This window comes from Nanorana parkeri, unplaced genomic scaffold, assembly GCF_000935625.1.
Source record: "Nanorana parkeri isolate BGI_ZX_2015 unplaced genomic scaffold, ASM93562v1 scaffold1142, whole genome shotgun sequence".
NCBI lineage: Eukaryota > Metazoa > Chordata > Amphibia > Anura > Dicroglossidae > Nanorana > Nanorana parkeri.
The window spans coordinates 233423-257625 of NW_017307410.1; the positions used below are offsets into that span (position 1 = coordinate 233423).

Genomic DNA, 24203 nt, shown 5'->3' on the forward strand with positions numbered 1-24203 from the left:
AGTACACATCCTACGGGTTGTTGAAACTTTGCAAAAGATCCACCTGGGTTGCTTTGGGAGGATGAGGTCTTACCTGTGGTTACCTGCTTCTGTATGAATGAATCTTCTCAGCTCGGAATGCAGTGTTCTAAAACAGACTGTTACACTTGTATGATCATTTCATGTCCTTCAGGTGCACCCGGTATTTGGAATACACCAGAGAGATGTCCCAGTCCTCTCCCCTGGCAGGATTCCACACAGGAACATCTCCAGGTCCCTCACGATGATCAGGTAGATGGAATGCTCTGGTAAAATAAAGAATTGGTTAAGACTGAAACAGAATAAAACCAAATCAGCCTCAGATTTCCTAACTCATCCAATTGAGATACTTTAGGCCTCATTCACACAAGCAGCTCCCAGGAAGGACAGGGTCTGCGTGTGATTACTACGCAGCCCCCGTCCTTCTCTATGGGACTATGCGGCCTACGCTCACACGCCCTGCACGTCCGTATGTGTGCGGGTGAGCATACTCGTACACTGACAGGATGGATCCTGTCTGCGTCCGAGCGAGGAAACACGCACCCCTACGGACCTGCACTTGAGGTGGTCGTAGGGGGGGCGTACAGCCGCATACTCCCATAGAGAAGGATGGGGGCTGCATACTAATCACACGCAGCACCTGTCCTTCCCGGGAGCTGCTTGGTACGGCCCTGTACGTGCGACCGATTCCTGTGAGCATGAGGAATATATATCTACATATATATTCAGGAATAACCGTTGTCCATTTTCGTTCTTGTCTTGTTTTCCCGTGGTCCTCATAATAAAGCATTTATTACAGCTGGATAGGCTCTTGAGATTTCTCTGCCAATGATTACCTTGGCACAAAAATTATAAACTGCCAATTGGTAACCATCACCATTCAAATGGCTATCCTTAGTATCACTGTAACAGAATCTATCTACCATGACCCCACATGGCCTGCCGGGGCCGGGGAGGGCTTGATAGAGACAGTCTGGCCACCCCACTTTAGTGCACCTTGACTTGACCCCTTGAAAAGTAAACTTTTCCTCTGTTCTGTTAGGTGTTGGTGTACTGTGTGTGAACCCAAAGAATTCAGATTCAGTAAACTAGACATTAGGCCACCAATGCAATGATAAGGACCCAGCTGGATGGCACTGGTGGGCCAGGGATCAGTTTGGTACTTTTAATATAAGCAGGAATCTTAGGAATGTGTTGCTGCCAGTCAGCAATTTGATGAGCCACTGGGTGCCACTCTAGGCCATGACCTATGCAGAAATGTAACCCAACTACAAACATGTCTTGTGTTCCATCTCCGAGATATTCAGCTGGAGGTCTGAACATGTCCAAGTTGGAGATCATGCATTTCCAAATCTGTTTTGGCTCCTCCTATATGGTGATTAGTTTATATTGAATAAAATATCTGGTGCAAATTTACTTACTGGGTCCAGTAGAGTGAAAACATTTTTGTTTGTTTTAGGGTAAAAAAAGTACTGCTAAAGCTGAAGTGAAAGAAGAAGCAAAAGAACCATATGTGATGGGTGATGACCTGTGTAAGGAGGAAGAAACCCCACCAGAGATCGGCACAGGTGAGGAATAAACACTAAATCCAGAAAAGAGTCCCAGATTCTCCTTGTTCAGTCACTACAACAATCTCTTCTTCTCCCCCCTCCTCTGTCAGTAGACAGTAATAAGGGGACGGAATGTGTCTAGTGGGGGGAGTCAGGAGCCATCAGCCTCTATTAGACTCCGGCTCCCTTCCTCACGTCATGCCAGCCAAGAGACGTGACCAGTCTCCCTTCACATACACTCTCTGGGGTCTCTCATGCATCTCAGTACAAGGGGCTTCACTCTTCTTGTTAATCACAGACACCAGGGACACTGAGAGAGGCGTCAAAGCTGAGGAAGAAGAACTTGTGAGAGTTAAAGAAGAAGCAGAAGAGCTTTATGTGAGGAGTTATGGGCCGTGTGAGGAGGAAGAAACGTCTCCAGAGATCAGCACAGGTGAGGAATAAGCACTCAATGCAAAAGAATTCCCGGATTCTCCTTGTTAAAATATTATTCCTTCCCCTCCTGTGTCAAAAAACATTTAGAGATAACTCCCCTGGTAGGTTCCTGTGCAAAGAAACAAACCCAAAGCTGATTTTTGTTCAACTCTTCCTATGTTGAGTAAGGGAATAGGACTATTCCCATGATGCTCCCAAAAAACTGACGACTAGCTTTGGACCTTTTTTTCCACACAAGTCTCCTACGGCACATAGATTATTATGGAAAGAAATATTAGATTCCGCCATTCACACTAAACAGCATTAATAGAGGAATTCCCACTGCTGGCTATTGTGTGCTCTAACCATAGCCATTAATATGGCTGTGACCCTCTCTAAGAGCCTCCACAGTACCGGGAAGGCTTTCCACTGGGTTTCGGAGAGTGTCTGTGGGAATGTGTCCAGTTTCTGAGGTCAGGTACCGATGTTGGATGAGAAGACTTGGCTCACAATCAGCCAAAGTTATTTGGTAAGGTTGAGGTCAGGGCTCTGTGCAGGTCTCTCGAGTTCCCTCATACTGGTTACACACCATGTCTGGTCACACAGCTGGGTGGATCCAGACAGTATTGTCAGGATCCGTCCCGGCTGCGTTGCTCTCAGGATAATGCGGGCAATAGCTCACTATATACTGAGCTTTGGGTCACAGGAGGAGGTTAGTTTATGTCCTCCCATTACCCTAAAGAGAACTATGGGGAAAAACACTTACCTCATAGTTCTCTTTTAAGTAGGCAAGTGACAGTTTGCAAAGTTCCCCCCTTTCCCCCTTTCCATACTCACCTTATCAGCGCTCCCCTGCTGCTTCCTCCTCTGTTGTAGGCGGTGACATCACCCAGCACTTCCAGGTATGGGCAAGCATGTAACTCCGTACCCTAGGGCAGTGCTGGAGCCGAGCAGCCAATCGTTAGGTCAATCGTTAAGTGATTTCGTTGTCGGCTGCCACAGTGAAAGGAGCACAGGAAAGATGAGTATAAGGGGTCGAGGCGGGAGCCACTTTGTCCTGCATGTACAAGGTGGTGTTAGTGTCTCTTTAATTAACTGACCCCCATAAAAGAGGAAATGTGGGGGAAGCCATACTTTGGTTTAGAATGTAAGAAATGTGCTACCAATTAGCATTTAATTTGTCCACCAGTAAGCAAGCTGTCCAGGCCTTAGGCACCAAAGCAAAGTGGTGCCATTATATTGCCTCCACCATGCTTCACAGTTGGGATACAGATTTGGTGCTGACATGCAGGTTTTGTGCAATACAGACATAACATTGTGCACAGTTACCAACAAAAACTCACCTTTTTCTTTCTGTTGACAGAACGTCGTTCCATCATCCGTGTGGCAGAACATCAAGTCTTTATTTTGGAAAGCAGTGGCCCCTGAGCGAGGACCTGGTGTGGACGCAACTTTATTTGGTGTTTTTCTTATAGAAAAAGAACTGATTCCATCGGTTGCAAGAAATGGCTGCAGGTCCGTAGCTCTGTTCAAGAGGGCTTAGCACTAAAATGCTGAATGTATCCATTTGGTAAGCTATATTCCTGCCTGTGAACAACCTTCTTCTCTCAACTCCTCTGATTGGTCCGTGTTGGACGTCATTAAATTCTGCTGAAAAGAGAAGGGAACCAAAATGTTAGAATTGGGGGTGTTTTCTCATTGAATTATTTCATTTCTGATTCTGTACTGTGTGGCTTGTACAGTGTAGACGTGGCAGTCTCTTTACACATCGGGTGGTGACGGTGTTACTAGGGTTGCACCGATATATCGGCCGCCGAAACATATCGGCCGAAAATTGCACTTTTGGCTAAATGCCGAAAGTGCCATTTTCCTGCCGATACATCGGTGCATCCCTAGTTTCTTTCCTCCCCGCTGGGCGCTGCTCTGTGTCCCAACGGGGAGGAGAGAAAGTGTGACAGCCGGCCGAGCGCTGTGCGCGGCCGGCGTCTCTCCTCCCACATCGCTCAGCTTCTTGTCACAGTCCGGCAGAGCGGTGTGTGGACGGTAGGGTTGCCACCTGTCCAGGATTCACCCGGACCCGCTGGGCGCTGCTCTGTGTCCCAACGGGGAAGGAGAGAAAGTGTGACAGTCGGCCGAGCGCTGTGAGCAGCCGGCGTCTCTCCTCCCACATCGCTCAGCTTCTTGTCACAGTCCGGCAGAGCGGTGTGTGGACGGTAGGGTTGCCACCTGTCCAGGATTCACCCGGACAGTCCCAGTTTTGAATGCTGTGTTCGGGTTTCATGGCAGCAGAAACCCGGACACAAGATGTCAGGCAGACAGGGGCAACCAAAATTAAGATAGGGGCTACTGGCCCCTCACTGAAAATAGTCTCAACTGTGATATTTACATATAAATGGGTGGTGCTATTTACATATGAATAACCCACGGCTCATTCTCCCTAAAAAATGTCCACGCATCGCTAGAGTGTGTTCGGGTTTCGCTTGAAGAAAAGATGGCAACCTTAGAGGGCGGAGACAGCCCGCACTGTCACAGGAGGCTGAGTGGGGCGGTGTGGGAGGAGAGCTCAGCCTCCTGTGACAGCTGTCAGGATGGAGAGCGGGTACAAGCAGTCCGTGATCAGTGATCGCTGAGTGTTTGTAGATAATTCAGGACAGAGTATGGTTACTATATCCTCAATTATGAATGAATGGGAAGTGATCTACATCACATCTACATCACTTCCTGTTCATTCATAGTTGTAGTTATAGTAAACACACTCTGTCCTCATGTTATGAATGATCAGGAACACTCAGTATAGAGGATTCCTGTTCATCGATAACAGTGTCTGCAGAAAAAGAGATAGAGGACTCTGTGTCCTCAATCTCTTTTTCTATTTTAAAAGGGAAATATCAGGGGTCTGTTTAGATCCCCAATATTTCCCCCGAAGCCCCTAAAGGTAAAGTAGTGCAATGAATCGTTCCTTCAAAAGAAAACGACTCATGGCATCTGAGCTTCTAATGTACAAATGTAAATCTGTGCTGAGCTTACACAAATGATAGTAACACTGTCACCCCCCGACGTGTAACCCTATAGAACACCTTTTGGGATGAATAAGAACGGAGACTCTAAGCCAGGGTCCAACATCAATACACAACCTAATGGTTTTTTTGGGGGCTGAATGGGCACAAATTCCCGCAGGCAAACTCTAAAATTGTATGGAAAGCCTTCATCAGAAGAGTGGAGCCACAATGGGGTGGCCAACTCTATATTAATGCCCATTATTCAGGGATGGGATGTCCAACAAGCTTATATAGCTGCGAAGGCTCAAAACTTTTAGTCATACTGTATATTGTAGCTCATATTTGGTCAACACAGCAAAGGATGCTGAAGATACCTCAAGAGATCTAATCATCAACTGCAGAGCAAACGGTCTCCCTGATCCCACCAGATATTATAACCACGATGCACTTCTTATGCAGTTAGCTTGAATGCTACTCCGAATACCTTTACATTTTGTTTCAGTTTATTTCTTGTTTTATCAATGTCTGTGATGGAGAGGAAGTGAAGACATCCATGTGCCCGTACACTTGGGAGCACTGGGAACTAAGATGTGACAAGAGGGAGGATTTCCACGGAAACCGTTTCCCACACCTAAAACATATATATGGTTGATCCCCTGTACGGACTCTCTTGTGCTGGCCCAAATTTGATTTACTCTTAAAGCCTTTTCTGCACTCGGAACAAGAGTACGGCGGTCGCTTCTGTGAGTTCAAGGCCTGATCGGTCGATAGAACATTTTCCACACTCCGAGCAGGTGTAGGGCTTCACCCCTGTGTGGGTCCTCTGGTGTCTGGTCAGCAGTTTCTTCCGAGAGAAACGTTTCCCACATTCAGTACATGAAAATGGCTTCTCTCGAGTGTGAGTTCTTTTGTGGGAAGTGAGGCTTTCCCTCAAGGAAAAAGATTTGCCACATTCCGAGCAGGAATATGGCTTCACCCCCGTGTGGGGGACACGCTCGTGCCACCATAAGAGCCGACCGATGAGAAAAGGTTTGCCGCATTCCGAACATGAAAATGGTTTCTCCCCCGTGTGCACCCTTTCGTGTTTGATAAGCGCCACTTTCTGGGAAAAAGATTTGCTGCACTCGGAACATGGATATGGCTTCTCCACCGCGTGTCTTTTCTGGTGGGAGGTCAGTTTGCCTCTCTTGGTGAAACATTTCCCGCAATCAGAACAAAGAAACCTTCCACCCCCTCCTATAGGCTGTGTAATAGGGGACAGGAGGAGGGCAATCAAAATAACACCCCCATATGTACAGGGATCAGATGATAGATCTGCAGTGAGAGATGATGGATGGAAGTTCAGGGTAAGAGGCAGTCCTTCTGAACAATCGGATGAGGTGCCATCTTCTAGATTTCCATTTGGATAAATTATGGACGCTTTCTCGGTGCTGTAACTTCTATATTGTCCACCCCGAGGAAGCAAGACATATAGGGGGTCAGAATGTTCTAAAGGTTTTTCAGGGTCAGTTATATTTTTTTATGTGTTCACCTCCAGGCTCCAGCTCGCCACACACCCTTCCCCCACCCCCTCTAAATATTTGCTCGCATAAAAGTGAAATCATGAGTTATTTCCAGATACCTACTTTTCCAGGAATCCTCCAGGATGGTCACATGGTAGATACTGTCCTGGAGGATGACTTGGGAAATCATGAGTTATTACCCAATAGCTCCTTTTCAAGTAATCCTCCAGGATAGTAGCTACCATGTAACTGTCCTGGAGGATGATTTGGGAAAGTGACCAAACCTTAATTCTTTTTTTACTCTCCTAAATCCAGTCACATGACAATCCGTTCTTGAGTCATCCCTCATCTTCTCTTTACAAGTGGTTGGGTCCTTCTTCAAATGTCAACACCACTGCATATGTGATGTGGGCACTTCCTATTGGCTGTCCTTTAGTGAGGTCCTCTCATGATCCAGCAGAAGAGACCGCAGTGATGATGTCAGTAAAAGAGGGCCATCGGGGGAACAGCCGGCGTGGTCACATCTGCATTGCTGTATTACCAGTCTCCCGCAGCAGGAAACGGCGCCTGGGAGGGACATGGATGTCAACCTTAGCTGATTATTACAGTGCTTCCAAAGGTACTTATCCAAAAAGAAACACTGAATAGGTGGGGGGGAGGGGGGGTGAAGGGGGCTTTACGTTTTGTCTAGAGATGGGCTTTAATACAGGATGCACGCATGACATGGATGTTAAAGATTATGTTAAAAAAAGAAGTCATGCCCTCAGAATGCTTTTCTCTGATTGAAACTAACTATGACCCAGTCTGAACAAGCAGGATGGGACTCTTACTCCTTCACTGGGCACATGCTGTCCCCCATTACTGTCTACTGACAGAGGAGGGGGGAGAAGAAGAGATTGTTGTAGTGACTGAACAAGGAGAATCTGGGACTCTTTTCTGGATTTAGTGTTTATTCCTCACCTGTGCTGATCTCTGGAGAACGTTCCTCCTCTTTATCCTTCACATATACTTCTTCATCTTCCTCCTCCTCAGCTTTGACATCTCTCTGAGTGGCTCTGGTGTCTCCGGGGTTATAAATAACAAGAGTTAAGCCCCCTGTGCTGATTTGTTTGAGAAATGTACCTATGAGTATGGGCATAATGAAATGGAGTAAGTAGACGTCTAATAGAAGATGAGGGACTCTCCGCTGGAGACATTGTTTATCTATTACTAGGAGGACGGGGACATCTCTCTGGGGTATTTCTGTTCCTGGATCCATCTGTAGGAAACACACACACTGACTGAATACATTGTTTCTATGTCTTTATATCAGAGGATGTGTATCTAGGGGGATCCTCAATACTCAAGAAATGAAAGTCTCCTCTTACCCGGTGATGTGAGGGGCGGCCGGTTCTCCATCATGACGTCCTTGTAGAGATCCCGGTGTCCTTCTAGATACTCCCACTCCTCCATGGAGAAATAGACAGAGACATCCTGACACCTTATAGGAACCTGACACACACAATGATACAGTCACCACCCAGACACATCCCTTGTCTGTTCCTGGATCATGTCCCAGAATTCCCGGCACCGCTCACCTCTCCTGTCAGCAGCTCAATCATCTTCTGGGTGACTTCTAGGATCTTCTTGTAGTTGTTTTTCTCTGATATTAGAGAGGAAGGTGGAGGCTCCATAATGGGGCTCTGGCTCCAAATCCATTCTCCCGATACTTTGGGGTGGCTGCTGGTTGTTCCATGATTATGAAAGACATTCTTCACTACTGTGTGACCCTGAATATGAAGAGATACAAATATGATCCTGCGGGGAAAAGACCACTTAAAGGGGAACTGTGATGGTTTCAGGAAAATGTATGTAATATGTATATTTAGTTCCATTTTAATCGGGAAACAGGGAACAATGATGTCCTGTGCCAATCCCAGAATCCTCCTCTCTCTAGTCAGGGTGAGGTCATGTGACCCTCCCAGAATCCTCCTCACCTCTCCAGTCAGCAGGTAGATGATCTCCAGGGTGAGGCCTAATATCGTCTCAGCCACCGCCCTTTGTTCCTCGTCCAATCTCTCAGGATCAGCCATGATTAGAGAATGGGTTCTGGTTCTCGTGGATGTGGCAGGAGGCCAAAGATGACCTTTGAATGCATACAGCCAATCAGTGATATCTCACACAGCCAATCAGTGATATCTCACACAGCCAATCAGTGATAACTAGCCTACATTTGAAGTACAATCAATGACTACGACATTCCCCCAGAATTTTTCTTACAGCCATGCGACCCTAGTGATTGTTCTCCTACTTGTTTCTGAACCCGTACTTCTGAAAAACAAGTGGTCATTTCAACACAACCTGGCCTTGTATGGGGTCAAAACCAATGTCAACGATGGTCCATGAATGGAGGAGCCCTGAGTTAGGAAGGTGGAACATTGAAGTTGACATCTATTGTTTGCTGATGATGAAGCCAAGATAACAACTTGGAGCTCACCCCGCCCCCATGTGACAGTGCTGGGCGCCTGAACTACCAATTGGCAAGCTCCTTCACTATCACATGGGAGGAAAGGGGGTGAGCCACGTGCTTTCCATACCTGGAGATAGTATTTTTTTTATCATACTCCCTGTGGCTAAATGGGGCAACGATGGAGCGTAGAAAAAGCGATAATGTACTCCTTGTGAAGATGCAATTGAAGTCACTGTATTACTTTACCACATGGGCAAAGTACAGGTTCCATTTGAAACGACCAGCCCTCTGAGACAAGGACAACTAATGTGGACATCTAGCCAAAACTTTATTTTCAATACCTGGATAGTGTAGTGGACGGGTAAGAACGTCTGTTAGGTTTTTGCAGCTGTCTGGTCCCCATTAGATACATTTTACCTCACTTCCTGTCCAGTCAATGAGACAGAAAATTGAGTGGAGTTCTCCCTGATGGAGACACCAACAAAAAGTGTTCTAACCCTTCTCTGTTGTATCCAAAAGTAAGTCAAAAAGTTGCTCTTTCATCACAAGAGCCATAAATGGTCATATTCCTCATATATAGACATATAGACATATTACTATAAGAGGAGGGGTTTGACTTTCCGAAAAATAGTGCTCTCCGGAGGGAGCTTGTTTCAGCTTCACTATGAGTCCAACATGTATCCAACCGACTTCTCTCAATATATGTATTGGTTTATTGTATCAAACAAGTGCAAATGAAGCTCTGCCTGGGACCTCCTGCCCTAATGTGTTTTACCTAAATATGGGCTACATCGTAGAGACAATCAGCCCAAGCAGAGCATCACTGCCAAGATCAAGCAAGATGTTGGCCATCAACAAGCAGTGTAGAATGTGTCATGGACTCATGCCATGTGTATGCAACCTTTAGAGTAAGAAGACAATACTACCTCCCTCTCCCCTTGCATCCAGTCCCCAACAGCCACAGCAAAAAGACTATTCCACAGCTCCTCCCCTGATCCAGCAATGAGCTACAACAAAATGGCAGCCTCCTGTACTGAGGACAGTTCGCATTGTTATGGCTGTGCTATTGTTGTTATTATTCCTCCCCTGATCCAGCAATGAGCTACAACAAAATGGCAGCCTCCTGTTCTGAGGACAGTTCTCATTGTCATGATCAATATGGTTTATGTGAATGTGCTATTGTTGTTATCATTATTATTCCTCCCCTGATCCAGCATTGAGCTACAACAAAATGGCAGCCTCCTGTACTGAGGACAGTTCTCATTATCATGATCAATATGGTTTATATATGAATGTGCTGTTGTTGTTATCATTATTATTCCTCCCCTGATCCAGCTATAAGCTACAACAAAATGGCATCCTCCTGTACTGAGTACAGTTCTTAATGTCATTTTTCAATTAGCTTTATATGACTGTACTATTATTATTATATAGTGACGCTTAGCACAGTGACTGGATAATCTGAAGAGTGGACAAAGAGTCATTTATTCCAGTGTGGAGCCCCTAGAGGTCGACCATCTGCCATGTGAAATAAAGAAATGTCCTCAGCGGTCATTTTGTTAGAGTGCAAATATTTTAGTTTGTTTACTTGATGTTTTGAACTTAAACCTGATTTTGACTATCATTGGGTTGAGGTATTTTAAATAGGATAGCAATATCTGTTAAAGGATCGAACATTGGCATCGCTTTATCTACTTTGTTCTAACTGCAGCGAGGTGTGCAGCCATTTTGTTGTAGCCCATGTAAGAGGACAGGGAGGAGCTTTTCTAGTAGCAGAATGCTCCTGATGGTGGATGTGAGGCTGGAGAGTGTGAGTCCAGTGAGGAGGAGGTAATAATAATGTCTTCTTATTATGATAGAAGGGGGTCCTAGTACTCTATGTGGACTGTATTGAGGAGGGGGGTCTTGTCACCGTCACAAATTAACATCATTCTACAATTCCTCTGATGCGCACATGTAACAATATGATTGTTCGGTCTTCTAGTTTGTTTTTTTAGCGATTGTATCATGCGTTGTGGCCATTTAACTCAGTAGCAACCATAAAGCTCTGGTTGGTTGGTACGCCGATTGCAGGAGGTTTGTTGTTTCTTTTGTGATAATGCTGAATTGTGGCCAATACGTGTGCTCGTTGGCCATTGGACTGTTGCCGTTGGAAGGCCGTTGTGTTGCATAATTTCTCGCTGATAACGTGTGGGAGAGTCGCCTTTCAATCATTTTGTTGCAAAAGCAGCACTTTTTTTTTTTTTTTTAAAGGTATGCATGCCGGGGTATTGCAGCGAATGAAGACACGATCACAATCTAAAAAGGTGCGCAGATTTTAATTAACAATGGTAACGTGTGTGCTCGGGATGAATTTTCTGGTGTTCCCCAAAAATATGGCTCGTACTAGTGGGGAAATCTAAGAGAAGAATGGGCCAACTCCAGCCATTTGTCCAACTGTCCATCCAGAGCCCCCATTTATAGACCGGATACATCCTAAATCTAGAGCCATTTATCCAACTGTCCATCCAGAGCCGCCATTTATAGACCGGATATATCCTAAATATAGAGCCATTTATCCAACTGTCCATCCAGAGCCGCCATTTATAGACCAGATGCATCCTCAATATAGAGCCATTTATCCAACTGTCCATCCAGAGCCGCCATTTATAGACCAGATACATCCTAAATATAGAGCCATTTATCCAACTGTCCATCCAGAGCCGCCATTTATAGACTGGATACATCCTAAATATAGAGCCATTTATCCAACTGTCCATCCAGAGCCGCCATTTATAGACTGGATACATCCTAAATATAGAGCCATTTGTCCAACTGTCCATCCAGAGCTGCCATTTATAGACCGGATACATCCTAAATCTAGAGCCATTTGTCCAACTGTCGATCCAGAGCTGCCATTTATAGGCCGGATACATCCGCAATATAGAGCCATTTATCCAACTGTCCATTTAGAGCAGCCATTTATAGACCGGATACATCCTAAATATAGAGCCATTTATCCAACTATCCATCCAGAGCCGCCATTTATAGGCCGGATACATCCGCAATATAGAGCCATTTATCCAACTATCCATCCAGAGCCGCCATTTATAGGCCGGATACATCCGCAATATAGAGCCATTTATCCAACTATCCATCCAGAGCCGCCATTTATAGGCCGGATACATCCGCAATATAGAGCCATTTATCCAACTATCCATCCAGAGCCGCCATTTATAGGCCGGATACATCCGCAATATAGAGCCATTTATCCAACTATCCATCCAGAGCCGCCATTTATAGGCCGGATACATCCGCAATATAGAGCCATTTATCCAACTATCCATCCAGAGCCGCCATTTATAGGCCGGATACATCCGCAATATAGAGCCATTTATCCAACTATCCATCCAGAGCCGCCATTTATAGGCCGGATACATCCGCAATATAGAGCCATTTATCCAACTATCCATCCAGAGCCGCCATTTATAGGCCGGATACATCCGCAATATAGAGCCATTTATCCAACTATCCATCCAGAGCCGCCATTTATAGGCCGGATACATCCGCAATATAGAGCCATTTATCCAACTATCCATCCAGAGCCGCCATTTATAGGCCGGATACATCCGCAATATAGAGCCATTTATCCAACTATCCATCCAGAGCCGCCATTTATAGGCCGGATACATCCGCAATATAGAGCCATTTATCCAACTATCCATCCAGAGCCGCCATTTATAGGCCGGATACATCCGCAATATAGAGCCATTTATCCAACTATCCATCCAGAGCCGCCATTTATAGACCGGATACATCCTAAATATAGCGCCATTTATCCAACTGAACCAGAACCACTTTTCAGATACCGCCTACTTATAAAGCAACATTTTCCTGCGTGTATTCTTCAAGGACTATATAGGATTTGCTTGCTCTTTCTTTGTCTTGGATTTGACTTTTTTTTATGTTTGCAGGGTGAACTAAAGACGAGAATTTATGTGAAGTTGAAGCATTTAGAGGGACAGAAGGATCTCTACAAGGACGGATGGAGAACCAGCCGCCCCTCCCATCACCGGGTAAGAGGAGACTTTCATTGAAACGCAGGGAAGAGTATTGAGGATCCACCTAGATACACACACTATATCTGACAGAGCTGTTGTTGAGAAGGACACCATATACCTGATTGTGAGACATGTGAGGTTTTAAGATGTAAATTCGTGCATCCCTGTTCAGTAGAATGGTAGCAAGAGATAGTCAGGCCAGGATGAGGTGTTCATGTGTGGTGAAAGCACCAGCCCTTTCCAAGGTGAAATGACAACCAGCATTGTCCAGGCCACTTTCTCTGAACCTAGGCCATCATGCTGCTCAGTCCAAACACTACCCACCAACACCACTGAGCAAGAAGAGGAAGGACCTATGATGTCAATGGACCGGCCTGAAGACTGACCACCAATGGGGACAGCAAGAAAATGTTTGGGCTGAGTGTTAGTGGGGATTGTTAGGAGTTGTTGGACCTGGAACTTGCTTATGTTGTAGTCACAGAAAGGGTTTAATCAGTCAGTGTGTGTGTATATTTTCTACAGGTGGATCCAGTAAGAGGAAAAGATCAAAGAAACGTCCCAGACTTCTTTCTTCCCGGGATCCTGTACTGAAAAACCACAAGATATCACACCGTTACCAGGTAGATGGAATGGAGGTCTGATTAAAACCAGACTGAGACCCGGTATACACAGTCCGAATTTTGTTATGCCCATAATTTATTTTCAGAATGTTGGTTCAATTTTGTAATGGTGAATGGGGTCAAATCGACGATCAGTTTCGAGCATTGGGATGAAAAAAGTTGATGGAAAATTTTTCTTGAACGCACAAAATTCTAATTAATGTGATTTTTCATTCAGGAAACTCCATTCCTTTCCGAAATCGAATGTTGAAATCAAACCAATTTGTCAGAGGTTATTGTTTCCTCTTTATCCCCGGTCCTGCCTGCGAGGTTTGGATCGTGGGAACTGTTTTTTTTTTTTTTTCATTGCTTTTTAAAAAAAAAAAAAGAAATCGAGCCAAGCCTTTCCATACATTCAGCAGGCAAATAAGTAGCGTGGGGCACTGGTTCTCTTCTAGTAACTGTTCCAATACAATCTTGAATCCGGTATACAAGGGAATTTCCTTCATGAGAGTAACAAACATATCTTATCACATGTCTCAGATACCACTATATGTTTAGTAGGCACCGTTGTCTTCGATAAACAGTGGCTCTTGGCCAGAGAGGTCCAATATGGCCAAATGACCCTTACCATGGTCTTAGATGTCTCTTTAAAAAAGGACAGGTGGTTGGGCAGACGTCTCTTCTTGAACACCTTCTGCACCTTATCAGTATTCTTTTATTCGATGGACAATGCAGCACGTGCTAAGGGAACCCTTTGTGTCTTTTTTCACAGTAGCCATTGGGAGATTTTTTCTATATGTTGGGAAGACTTTTTGGTGCAACCACGATGGTTTCTGATGATTGTAAGCACTTGTGTACCCCACCTTTACACAGTGATGTTCATATTCATTGCTTCTTCCTTTTATTTTATGGCTAGTCTTAGATCCAAGATGTTACGGCTGGGGGTTCTGATGGAGGTTAAGGCTAGTGTGCGCCAAAACCAGTCATTTGTTCTTTAAAGGAGAACTATGGGGGGTTAAGGCTTTTCCCCATAGTTCTACTTAGGGTAACGGGAGGACACAAACTAGCATCCTCCCGTCACCCTAAGCTCAGTATACCGCGAACTACAGCTCACGGTATACTGAGACACCGCAGCTGAAGCGGATCCCGACAATTGTGCCGGGATCCACCCAGCTGCGTGACTGACAGCTGGCTCTGCCTATCTAGAGGCAGAGCCAGCTGTACCCGCCGCCTCCCCCCGTCCGTTCCGCCAGTCAGCAGTGGGGGATCGGAGCGGGGAGGCGGGGATCCAGCCCCTCCACTGTCACGGCAGAGAGCCGTGACAGGAACGCCGGTATGTGTTCGCTCACCTCCCGATCTACTGAGCCGACCTGTGACAGTCTCATTGTCACAGGTCGGCTAGAACTATGAGGAGAGTGCTTTTCACTCACCTCATAGTTCTCCTTTAAGTAAATTCAGTGTAAACCTCCTGGCATTCTACGAGTACAATGTGACCTGTGCATGTGTAAAGAATAGCAACGTTGTCTTTTATCTTATTATATGGAAAGATGATGGTGATTACAGAAATATTCAGTATCAGTCCAGTCAGGGCACTGTTAACGCTTGAATTGATGGTTAACAGCAGCCATAAGAGCCATAAATCTGCTAATATCATTGGATGAGATTGTAATACTTCCATAGCTCAGATGACTAAATACAATGGATCTCATGTACATTGGTATTTAGAAAGATTGGACCACATTAGGAAACACTCCAGAGTCTAGACATCACACTGTAGCTGAACGAGTGGGAATGAGGGGGGGATTATCAGATTATTAGCACTTATTGTGTGAATTAACATTTATCTAGGTGTAAAATGTAACCCTTCAACCCCTATTCTACAAGACACCATAGACATCCCAAAGCCATTCAGGCTCAGATATTAATTTTCTGTGATTTCTAGAAAATACTTTACTGGTGCAATGGTCAGTGGTGACTTACTTTTGCTTTTTGTAGGTAAATGGTGTGAATGTCATAAAAGTTGAAGAGAATGATGAGCCGCAAATGGAGGAGATCAGCACAGGTGAGTAATAAACACTAAATCCAGAAAAGAGTCCCAGATTCTCCTTGTTCAGTCACTACAACAATCTCTTCTTCTCCCCCCTCCTCTGTCAGTAGACAGTAATGGGGGGACGGAATGTGTTTAGTGGGGGGAGTCAGGAGCCATCAGCCTCTATTAGACTCCGGCTCTCCTCCTCACATCATGTCATTGTGTGTTACCAGCCAAGAGACATGACCAGTCTCCTCCCCACACACTCTCTCTGGGGTCTCTCATACATCTCAGTACAGGGGGCTTCAATCTCTTCTTCTCCCCCCTCCTCTGTCAGTAGACAGAAATGGGGGGACGGAATGTGTCTAGTGGGGGGAGTCAGGAGCCGTCAGCCTCTATTAGACTCCGTCTCTCCTCCTCACATCATGTCATTGTGTGTTACCAGCCAAGAGACGTGACCAGTCTCCCCCCCCCCTCCCCCACACACACACACTCTCTGGGGTCTCTCATACATCTCATCCCAGATTCTCCCACTCTCACCTTTATTCACAGACGCCGGGGGCCAGAGGGAGACTCAAAAAGAAGTCAAAGCTGATGAAGAAGAAGATAGACATGTGGAAATTAAAGAGGAGGCCATTGCTGTGGAGATTGGTACAGGTAAGCAACCGCAATAACACAATTGGCCATGCTAGCTGAAATGGTGGTGCTACTTTCAGATTGTGAGAGTGTCTACCTGACCTGCGTGCTGTTGTTCTTTATTGGGAAATGATGGAGCAGGTCTCTGCTTTTTATTCTTACCTTTCAAAATATAGTCTTCTGGAACATTCCATCTTTGCCCTTATGTGGCACTATGTCTATTTCTTGCAGGTGGATCCAGTGACAGAAATACTCCAGAGAGATGCCCCCTTTCCCGGGATTCCACACAGGAACATCACAAGACCCCTCAGGATGGTCAGGTGGATAAAACAGAGTGTTCGATTTAAAGCTGATGTCCAATTAGCTCAAAAAAAGTTCCCATTTGGTAGCTCCCCCTCCTATAGGAAGGTTCTAATGCTCGTTTAGTCTAGGGGATAAAACAATGAGAATAACTTACCTTATTCCTTGTGCTCAAAAGGCAAGGGGGGCAGCCGAAGAAGAACTGCTTTATGGGACTGGACAGGAGGAAGTCTTCGGGAATAAGGTAAGGTAAGACTAAAAAAGCATTAGAGCCTTACTATATAGGGGGGAGCTGAAGTTCATCCTTAATATACTAAGATGAATTTGTAGAGAGAGATAGAGAAGCAGAGAGGATCCATCCCATATCCAGTACTAGTTCCACCTAGGACTTTATTTGTAAATCAATTATCTATCCTTTTACCTTTTTCTATCGTTTTGTATTATTTAGGATGAAAATCAGTCTACTATGAAAAAGGATTCAAAACAGAAGAATGTAAAGGATCTAGAAATCGGCACAGGTGAGGAATAAACACTAAATCCAGAAAAGAGTCCCAGATTCTCCTTGTTCAGTCACTACAACAATCTCTTCTTCTCCCCCCTCCTCTGTCAGTAGACAGTAATGGGGGGACGGAATATGTCTAGTGAGGGGAGTCAGGAGCCATCAGCCTCTATTAGATTCCGGCTCTCCTCCTCACATCATGTCATTGCGTGTTACCAGCCAAGAGACGTTACCAGTCTCCCCCCACACACACTCTCTGGGGTCTCTCATACATCTCAGTACAGGGGGCTTCACTCTCATCTCTATTCAGAGACACTCAGAGCAATGTCAGTGTTGAGGTGGAGGAAGACGGACATCTGAGGATAATGTGAAGACAGTATGTGCCTAATGGGGCACTCAGGCACCATCAACCTCAGCTATTTAAGTGAACCTGTCATTTGTCCAGTAAGTCAATCTTGGTGGAGTTCACACATGGCTAGGGACTGAAGGACTAAGGACTGAATCATGGATAAAAGTGAAACAATTCACATGTTCCCTCATACACACATGGGAACTTTCACATCTCTGGTAGCATAGTGGTGGATTTGGGAGGTGGATGGGCCCTGGGAATATAAGTGAATACGCTCTTCAGTGTCCTACATTAAGTTATATTAAGAGCCACATTTTCATTTGAAATGACAGATGGTGGGACACGTCTCCTACAAGCCTCGAAAAATGAGTTTCATGACTCCTGTCTCCTTTCTAATTCTTATTTCCTTTAGATGGACGATACAGAAGGTATGAAAAGCAACAACGTGCGGCAAATCACTCTTCGGAGAACAATTCCGTAACCACAAATGTTGTGTCAACACCTTCCAGTGCAGATCCGCCAAATGATTCCTCTACACACGGGGGGAGTGTTACTGAGAGCTCACCTCCCGCCACCCATCATAGGAGGGCTGAAAGCTTCCCATGTTCCGAGTGTGGTGCATGTTTTACCGACAAAGGACAGCTTGTTTCGCACCGGAGGAGTCACTCGACGGAGAAGCCATTTTCGTGTCAAGAATGTGGGAAATGTTTTTCCCGCAAGTCGTCTATCATCACGCACGAAAAACTTCACAAAGGAGAGAAGCCGTTTGTCTGCTCCGTGTGTGGGAAGTGTTACCCTTGGAAGGCTTTCCTCCTCAAACACCAGAGGACTCACACGGCCGAGAAACCCTTCCTGTGTTCCGAGTGTGGGAAGAGTTTCTCGGAAATATTCCTTCTCATGAGACATAAAAAAACCCACACGGGCGACAAGCCATTTTCCTGTTCTGAATGCAGTAAGTGTTTTTCCCAGAAGTCAGATTTTGAGCGGCATCTGAGAACCCACACGGGGGAGAGGCCGTATTTATGCTCTGAATGCAATAAGAGTTTTCCCCAGAGGGAGCAGCTTATTACCCACCAGAGAATTCACACGGGAGTGATGCCCTATTTGTGTGCCGAGTGCGGCAAATGTTTTTCTTTGAGAGGCCGTCTCGTCATACACCAGCGAACTCACACCGGCGAGAATCCATATTCGTGTTCGGTGTGTGGTAAAGGCTTTAAAAACAAGTCAAACCTGGCTAGACATGAGAAAGTCCATACTGGAGATCGTCCGCATTTGTGTTCCGAGTGCGGGAAAGGCTTTACGGATAAATCAGATCTGATTAGACATGAGAGAGTTCACACAGGGGCTCAGCCGTATTCGTGTTCGGAATGCGGTAAACGATTCGCGTATAGGTCTACCCTGGTGTCACATCTCAATAGCCACCAAATTCAAAAGGCTCCTCCATTAGGTGACTGCTAATGAAGGGTATGCACACCGAGATGCCTGTTGTTTTATCCCTGCTCTCCCACAGAACAACCTATCTACTCAAGCAGAAGTTCCCATACCATAGCTATGCAATGTTGGAAAGCAGTCTATAGAAACCTATCATTTCAAGCCAGTTATTCATCTCAGATACTTCGTACATTCTTAGGGAACTCTGTTGACCACACATTTTCTAAACAAGCTGTTAAAGTCTTTGAGTTTGCTTCCTTTACCCTCTCTTGTTCGTACCTCCTCCTACCAATGCTGTGCTCACTTTGCACCAACAATTACAGAAGCCCTGGATGTTTTAGTTCCCTTTAGGGGAAAAGAATCAAGTCATAGTAATTGGCTGCTAAGGCACCCAAAGCAGAGTAGAAGACCCCAACAGTTGTTCCACCTACAGAACAAGACTGGGAACAGGTCAACTCCAAAGGGGACCATATACGCTAGTGAAACACCTTCGAAGAACCTAAAGAAACTACTTGTACATCTCCACCCTTATGTCATCCTGAGCTCATAATCCAATAGACTTTTAGCTTGCTTCTGTGTCCTTTTTTTTTTTACCTCCCTCCTGCAGTAGCTCATCAAGTCTCATCAGTATTGAAAGAAAAAACCCAAGAGAAATGAACTTTCTAATCTACATACAGATGGTTTGATGGCGTTAGATGAACACCATGTAAGGGAGAACAGTCTGTTCACAAAAACATTGGTTTCTCGAGATATGCAACGTCACTCTTGTGATATAACATATGAAAGAATAATGAGATGGGTTCGGGTGAAGTGGACTTGAAGGAACCATAAAGCCCTCCACTAAACCAGCATAAGCAAAGAATAGCCTTGTTAACACAGAAGACATCTGCGAGTCTAATGTCCATCACAAATCAAAAAAAAATAAGGGGCTTATACCTTGGTTTAGAAAAATGGATGAAGCCAAGCAAGTTGTTCCTTTTCATCCCTTGGCCAACTGGACATCCTAAAAAAAAAACACAAATCGGTAGGCAGAACTCAATGGTTCAGCTCTAAAACAAGCAACTACGAGAACAAAGCCATCTTTGATCCCAAGAATGATTGGCCATCTTCATCAATGAGTAAAGACAACATTCAAAGACTTTGCTTTAATTCTTCTGTTGCCCATGGAACATCTCCCATTTCCAAGTTCCTCGAATGTGGATCATGAGGACAAAGCCATCTTAGATCCCAAGAATGATTGGCCGGCTTCATCAATGAGTAAAGGCAAAACTCAAAGACTGCTTTAAATATTGTGGTGCCTGTGGAACATCCCCCATTTTCAAGTTCCTTGAATGTGTAGCATGAGATTAGCCAGCTTTGGACTGAGCACAAAGCCATTTTAGAACCCAAGAATGATTGGCCGGCTTCATCAATGAGTAAAGGCAAAACTCAAAGACTGCTCCAATTCTTCTGGTGCCCATGGAACATCCCCCATTTCCGAGTTCCTTTAATGTGGATCATGAGGACAAAGCCATCTTGGATCCCAAGAATGATTGGCCAGCTTCATCAATGAATAAAGACAACATTCAAAGATTGCTCTAATTCTTCTGGTGCCCATGGAACATACTCAATTTCCTACTTCCTCGAATGTGGAACATGAGATCAGCCAGCTCTGGAATGAGTACAAAACAACATGGCCTATCTTCACCGTTACATCATATAAAGGGATTGCGGGCTTATCCCAAATGTCCCAGATATCCTTCTCACAGTAAACTGAAAATGTAGCCTTCAAATGTTTCAGTTCCATGCGGTTTGTACAAAAGTTATCAGCGCAGGTCAACTTAGAGGACCGCTTTTCAATGCATTTTCCCGGACCTGGTTGTGCAACCTCGATCCCCATACAATCCAACGCCTTTTAGATTTTTATGTTTAAGTCCACCTGGTTCCAATGCTCTGTATTATTGGACCGCCTTCCCGCGTGTTGTGGACTACGGCAAAAAGGCAGCTACTTCTTTTTAAACTGAGGACAACTGTTGGAGTGCACATAATGATACCTTTTTTTAAATTATTTCTTCATGGTGGTTGAATAAATCTCCATTTTTAGAAACAAATTTTAATATCAGAACTGCAAGAAAATGACAGAGAACCTGGTCAGTGAAGTTTTTCCTTCATACTGTGCTCTATGGGGAGAATGGAACCAATGGCATCAGTCTCAACCCTAAAGACCTTACAGTCATAGCACAGTCCCGCATACATGTATGCATTCTACGGACTGCTTCTGTTAAAGCCAACAGATCTTCCGTCATGTTTTTGCTCCCCATGGCTACTTTTGTTCCCCATGGCCCCTGTGTGTGTTGTAAAGTAGCCCTCGCTCCTGTGCTGGACTACAATCTCAATACAAATGAGTAAACTGAACGTGACATTGTAGTCCATCCCGGGAGTGAGCTAGGAGTGGTGACCACTGGCATCAGTCTCAACCCCAAAGTCATAGCACAGTCCCGCATAGATGTATGCATTCTACAGACCGTTTCTGTTAAAGCAGACAGATCTTCCATCGTGTTTTTGCTTTATGAGAGTGAATCGTGCCGACATGGCTAATACATGTAGACTTCTTGGTGGGATCCGAGTCCAGGACCTCAGTGCCACAGGGCTAGTGTTCACCACTGTGCTGCCTCATACTAAGAGCACTGATATTATTTGGGATTGTTATATTGTACTCCGTAGCATTGGACTTAAGTTGCTGCAATTGGTTGGGCTGCTACAATCATTTCATGCTACGGGCGAAATCCCAAGTGATGACGCTGTGTGACCTGCATGCTGCAAATGGAGAGCATAAGTAATCATTCTATATTAGTATATTATGTGTACTGTATGTGCTCTAGATTTGTATCCAAGAGACGTCAATCCACGTAGATGGTACGTGATATATTCTGTATATAAAACACATCAGATCTTCTTTGGGTGTTTCCGTACTGTTTAGCTTGCCTTCTAGTCATGTTCTCCAGCGCTAAACACAAATAAAGTCTGTCTGGTAAAAAAAGAATCAAAAGGACTGTTTTCTGCACCATTTATATTTGGGTTTTCAGCTTTGAAGCTAACCCATGGCCGCACCCAATGGCTAGGAACTGAGATATACGCGACCTGTCCCAAAGCCGTATCTGCATCTCCCCCTGGTACCTCATCGGCCCTTCAAGCCCCAGTATGGATGTGTGGGAACGGAATGGAGGCGTACGGCTTTGTAAACAGGAGCTGGTAGAAAGGATTCTTGTGTATGGGCTTATGCTGGTACCGTGCATATCTCAGGTTATAACACTGTCGGGTTTACTTGAAGTGACACTAAACTCCGGAGGTAAATCTTAAACATACATTCGGGTACCTTTTAATTATTAACAACAATGTATCTTACTTGTGTATCACTCGGCTGTAGATCATCAAATCATCTCTGAATTGGTGCTGACACTGTCCTTCCTTCTGGAGGTTGGTGCTGAAACTGGTGACATTCTCCTTCCTTCTGGAGGTTGCTGGTGACACTATCCTTCCTTCTGGAGGTTGGTGCTTACACTGGTGACACTGTCCTTCCTTCTGGAGGGGGGGGTGCTGACACTGTCCTTCCTTCTGGGGGGTGGTGCTGACACTGGTGACACTATCCTTCCTTCTGGGGGGTGGTGCTGACACTGGTGACACTGTCCTTCCTTTCTGGAGGGTGGTGCTGACACTGTCCTTCCTTCTGGAGGTTGCTGGTGACACTGTCCTTCCTTTTGGAGGGTGGTATTGACACTGTCCTTCCTTCTGGAGGTTACTGGTGATGCTGTCCTTCCTTCTGGAGGTTGGTGCTGACACTGGTGACACTGTCCTTCCTTCTGGGGGGTGGTGCTGACACTGGTGACGCTGTCCTTCCTTCTGGAGGTTGGTGCTGACACTGGTGACACTGTCCTTCCTTCTGGGGGGTGGTGCTGACACTGGTGACGCTGTCCTTCCTTCTGGAGGTTGGTGCTGACACACTGGTGACACTGTCCTTCCTTCTGGGGGGTGGTGCTGACACTGTCCTTCCTTCTGGAGGGTGGGGCTGACACTGTCCTTCTTTCTGGAGGTTGGTGCTGACACTGTCCTTCCTTCTGGAGGGGGGCTACTTTTGTTCCCCATGGTCCCTTTGTGTGTTGTAAAGAAGCCACCGATCCAAGCTCACTCCTGTGATCTCTTGTTTAGTTACCTAATTTGTAGTGAGATTGTAGTCCATCCCGGAAGTGAGCTTGGAGCGGGGGCTTCTTTACAACACACACAGGGACCATGGGGAACACAAGTAGTCACCCTCCAGAAGGAAGGGCAGTGTCACCAGTGTGAGCACCACCCTCCAGAAGGAAAGACAGTGTCAGCACCAATTCAGAGACGATTTCAAGATCTACAGCCCAGTAATACACAAATAAGAGACATTTTTGTTAATTGAGATAGCTGAATGTATTTTTAGGATTTAACTCCGGAGTTTACTGTGACTTTAAAGCGAAACTCCAGATAAACAGCTGAGTACTCAGATGAAATACATATATATGAGCTGTTCTTTTCTGCCAAAGGATTTTATTTTTGTTCCATCTACTTGATCCTTTTGAGGGATCTCATGATATTCCTGGGTGGAATCCCAAGAATACAGAAGCTGGCCTGAGGAATTTCATGAAGTTCCTGTGTGGAATCCCAGGAATACTTAGACGGGCCTGAGGGATCTCCTGATGCTCCTGAGGGATCTCCTGCTGTTCCTGAGGAATCTCCTGATGTTCCTGTGTGGAATCCTGGGACTACAGAGGACGGGCGTGAGGCATCTGATGATATTCCTGGGTTGAATCCTCAAAATACAGAGGGTGGGTCTGAGAGATCTCCTAATTTTCCTATGTGAAATCCCGGGAATACAGGGGATGGGTCTGAGGAAGCTCATAATGTTCCTGTGTGGAGTTCCAGGAATACAGAGGACGGGGACATCTCTCTGGGGTATTTCTGTTCCTGGATCCATCTGTAGGAAACACACACACTGACTGAATACATTGTTTCTATGTCTTTATATCAGAGGATGTGTGTATCTAGGGGGATCCTCAATACTCAAGAAATGAAAGTCTCCTCTTACCCGGTGATGTGAGGGGCGGCCGGTTCTCCATCATGACGTCCTTCTACAGATCCTTCTAGATACTCCCACTCCTCTGTACATCTACATCCGTACTTCAAATACAACACTTGACATTCTTCCTCCCACAGACACTATCGCCAGGATTTCCCCCCCCCCCTCCTACTACCAATGGCGGCATTTTTTCCCAGTGGCTGCTGCTGCCTTTGGAGATCTCTTTCCTCTGGCTGACTACCTGCATGGGGTATTTTCCTCTCACTGAACCAGTCGCTGACATTTTTAACCCTCTGCCGCCGGAT

General features: G+C 45.4%; 1 protein-coding gene across 1 annotated transcript in view; it reads right to left on the bottom strand.

Annotated features, from left to right (window-relative positions):
• LOC108796637 (zinc finger protein 208-like) overlaps positions 1-24203 on the bottom strand; it is a 154972-nt gene that overhangs the window by 47499 nt on the left and 83270 nt on the right. Inside the window, exons 4-6 of the mRNA XM_018568136.1 lie at positions 6400-6411; positions 5767-6204; positions 5577-5612 (exon numbers count right to left, since the gene is read on the bottom strand). Coding sequence (XP_018423638.1) covers positions 5577-5612; positions 5767-6204; positions 6400-6411 — 486 coding nt within the window. The remainder of the gene's footprint in view (positions 1-5576; positions 5613-5766; positions 6205-6399; positions 6412-24203) is intronic.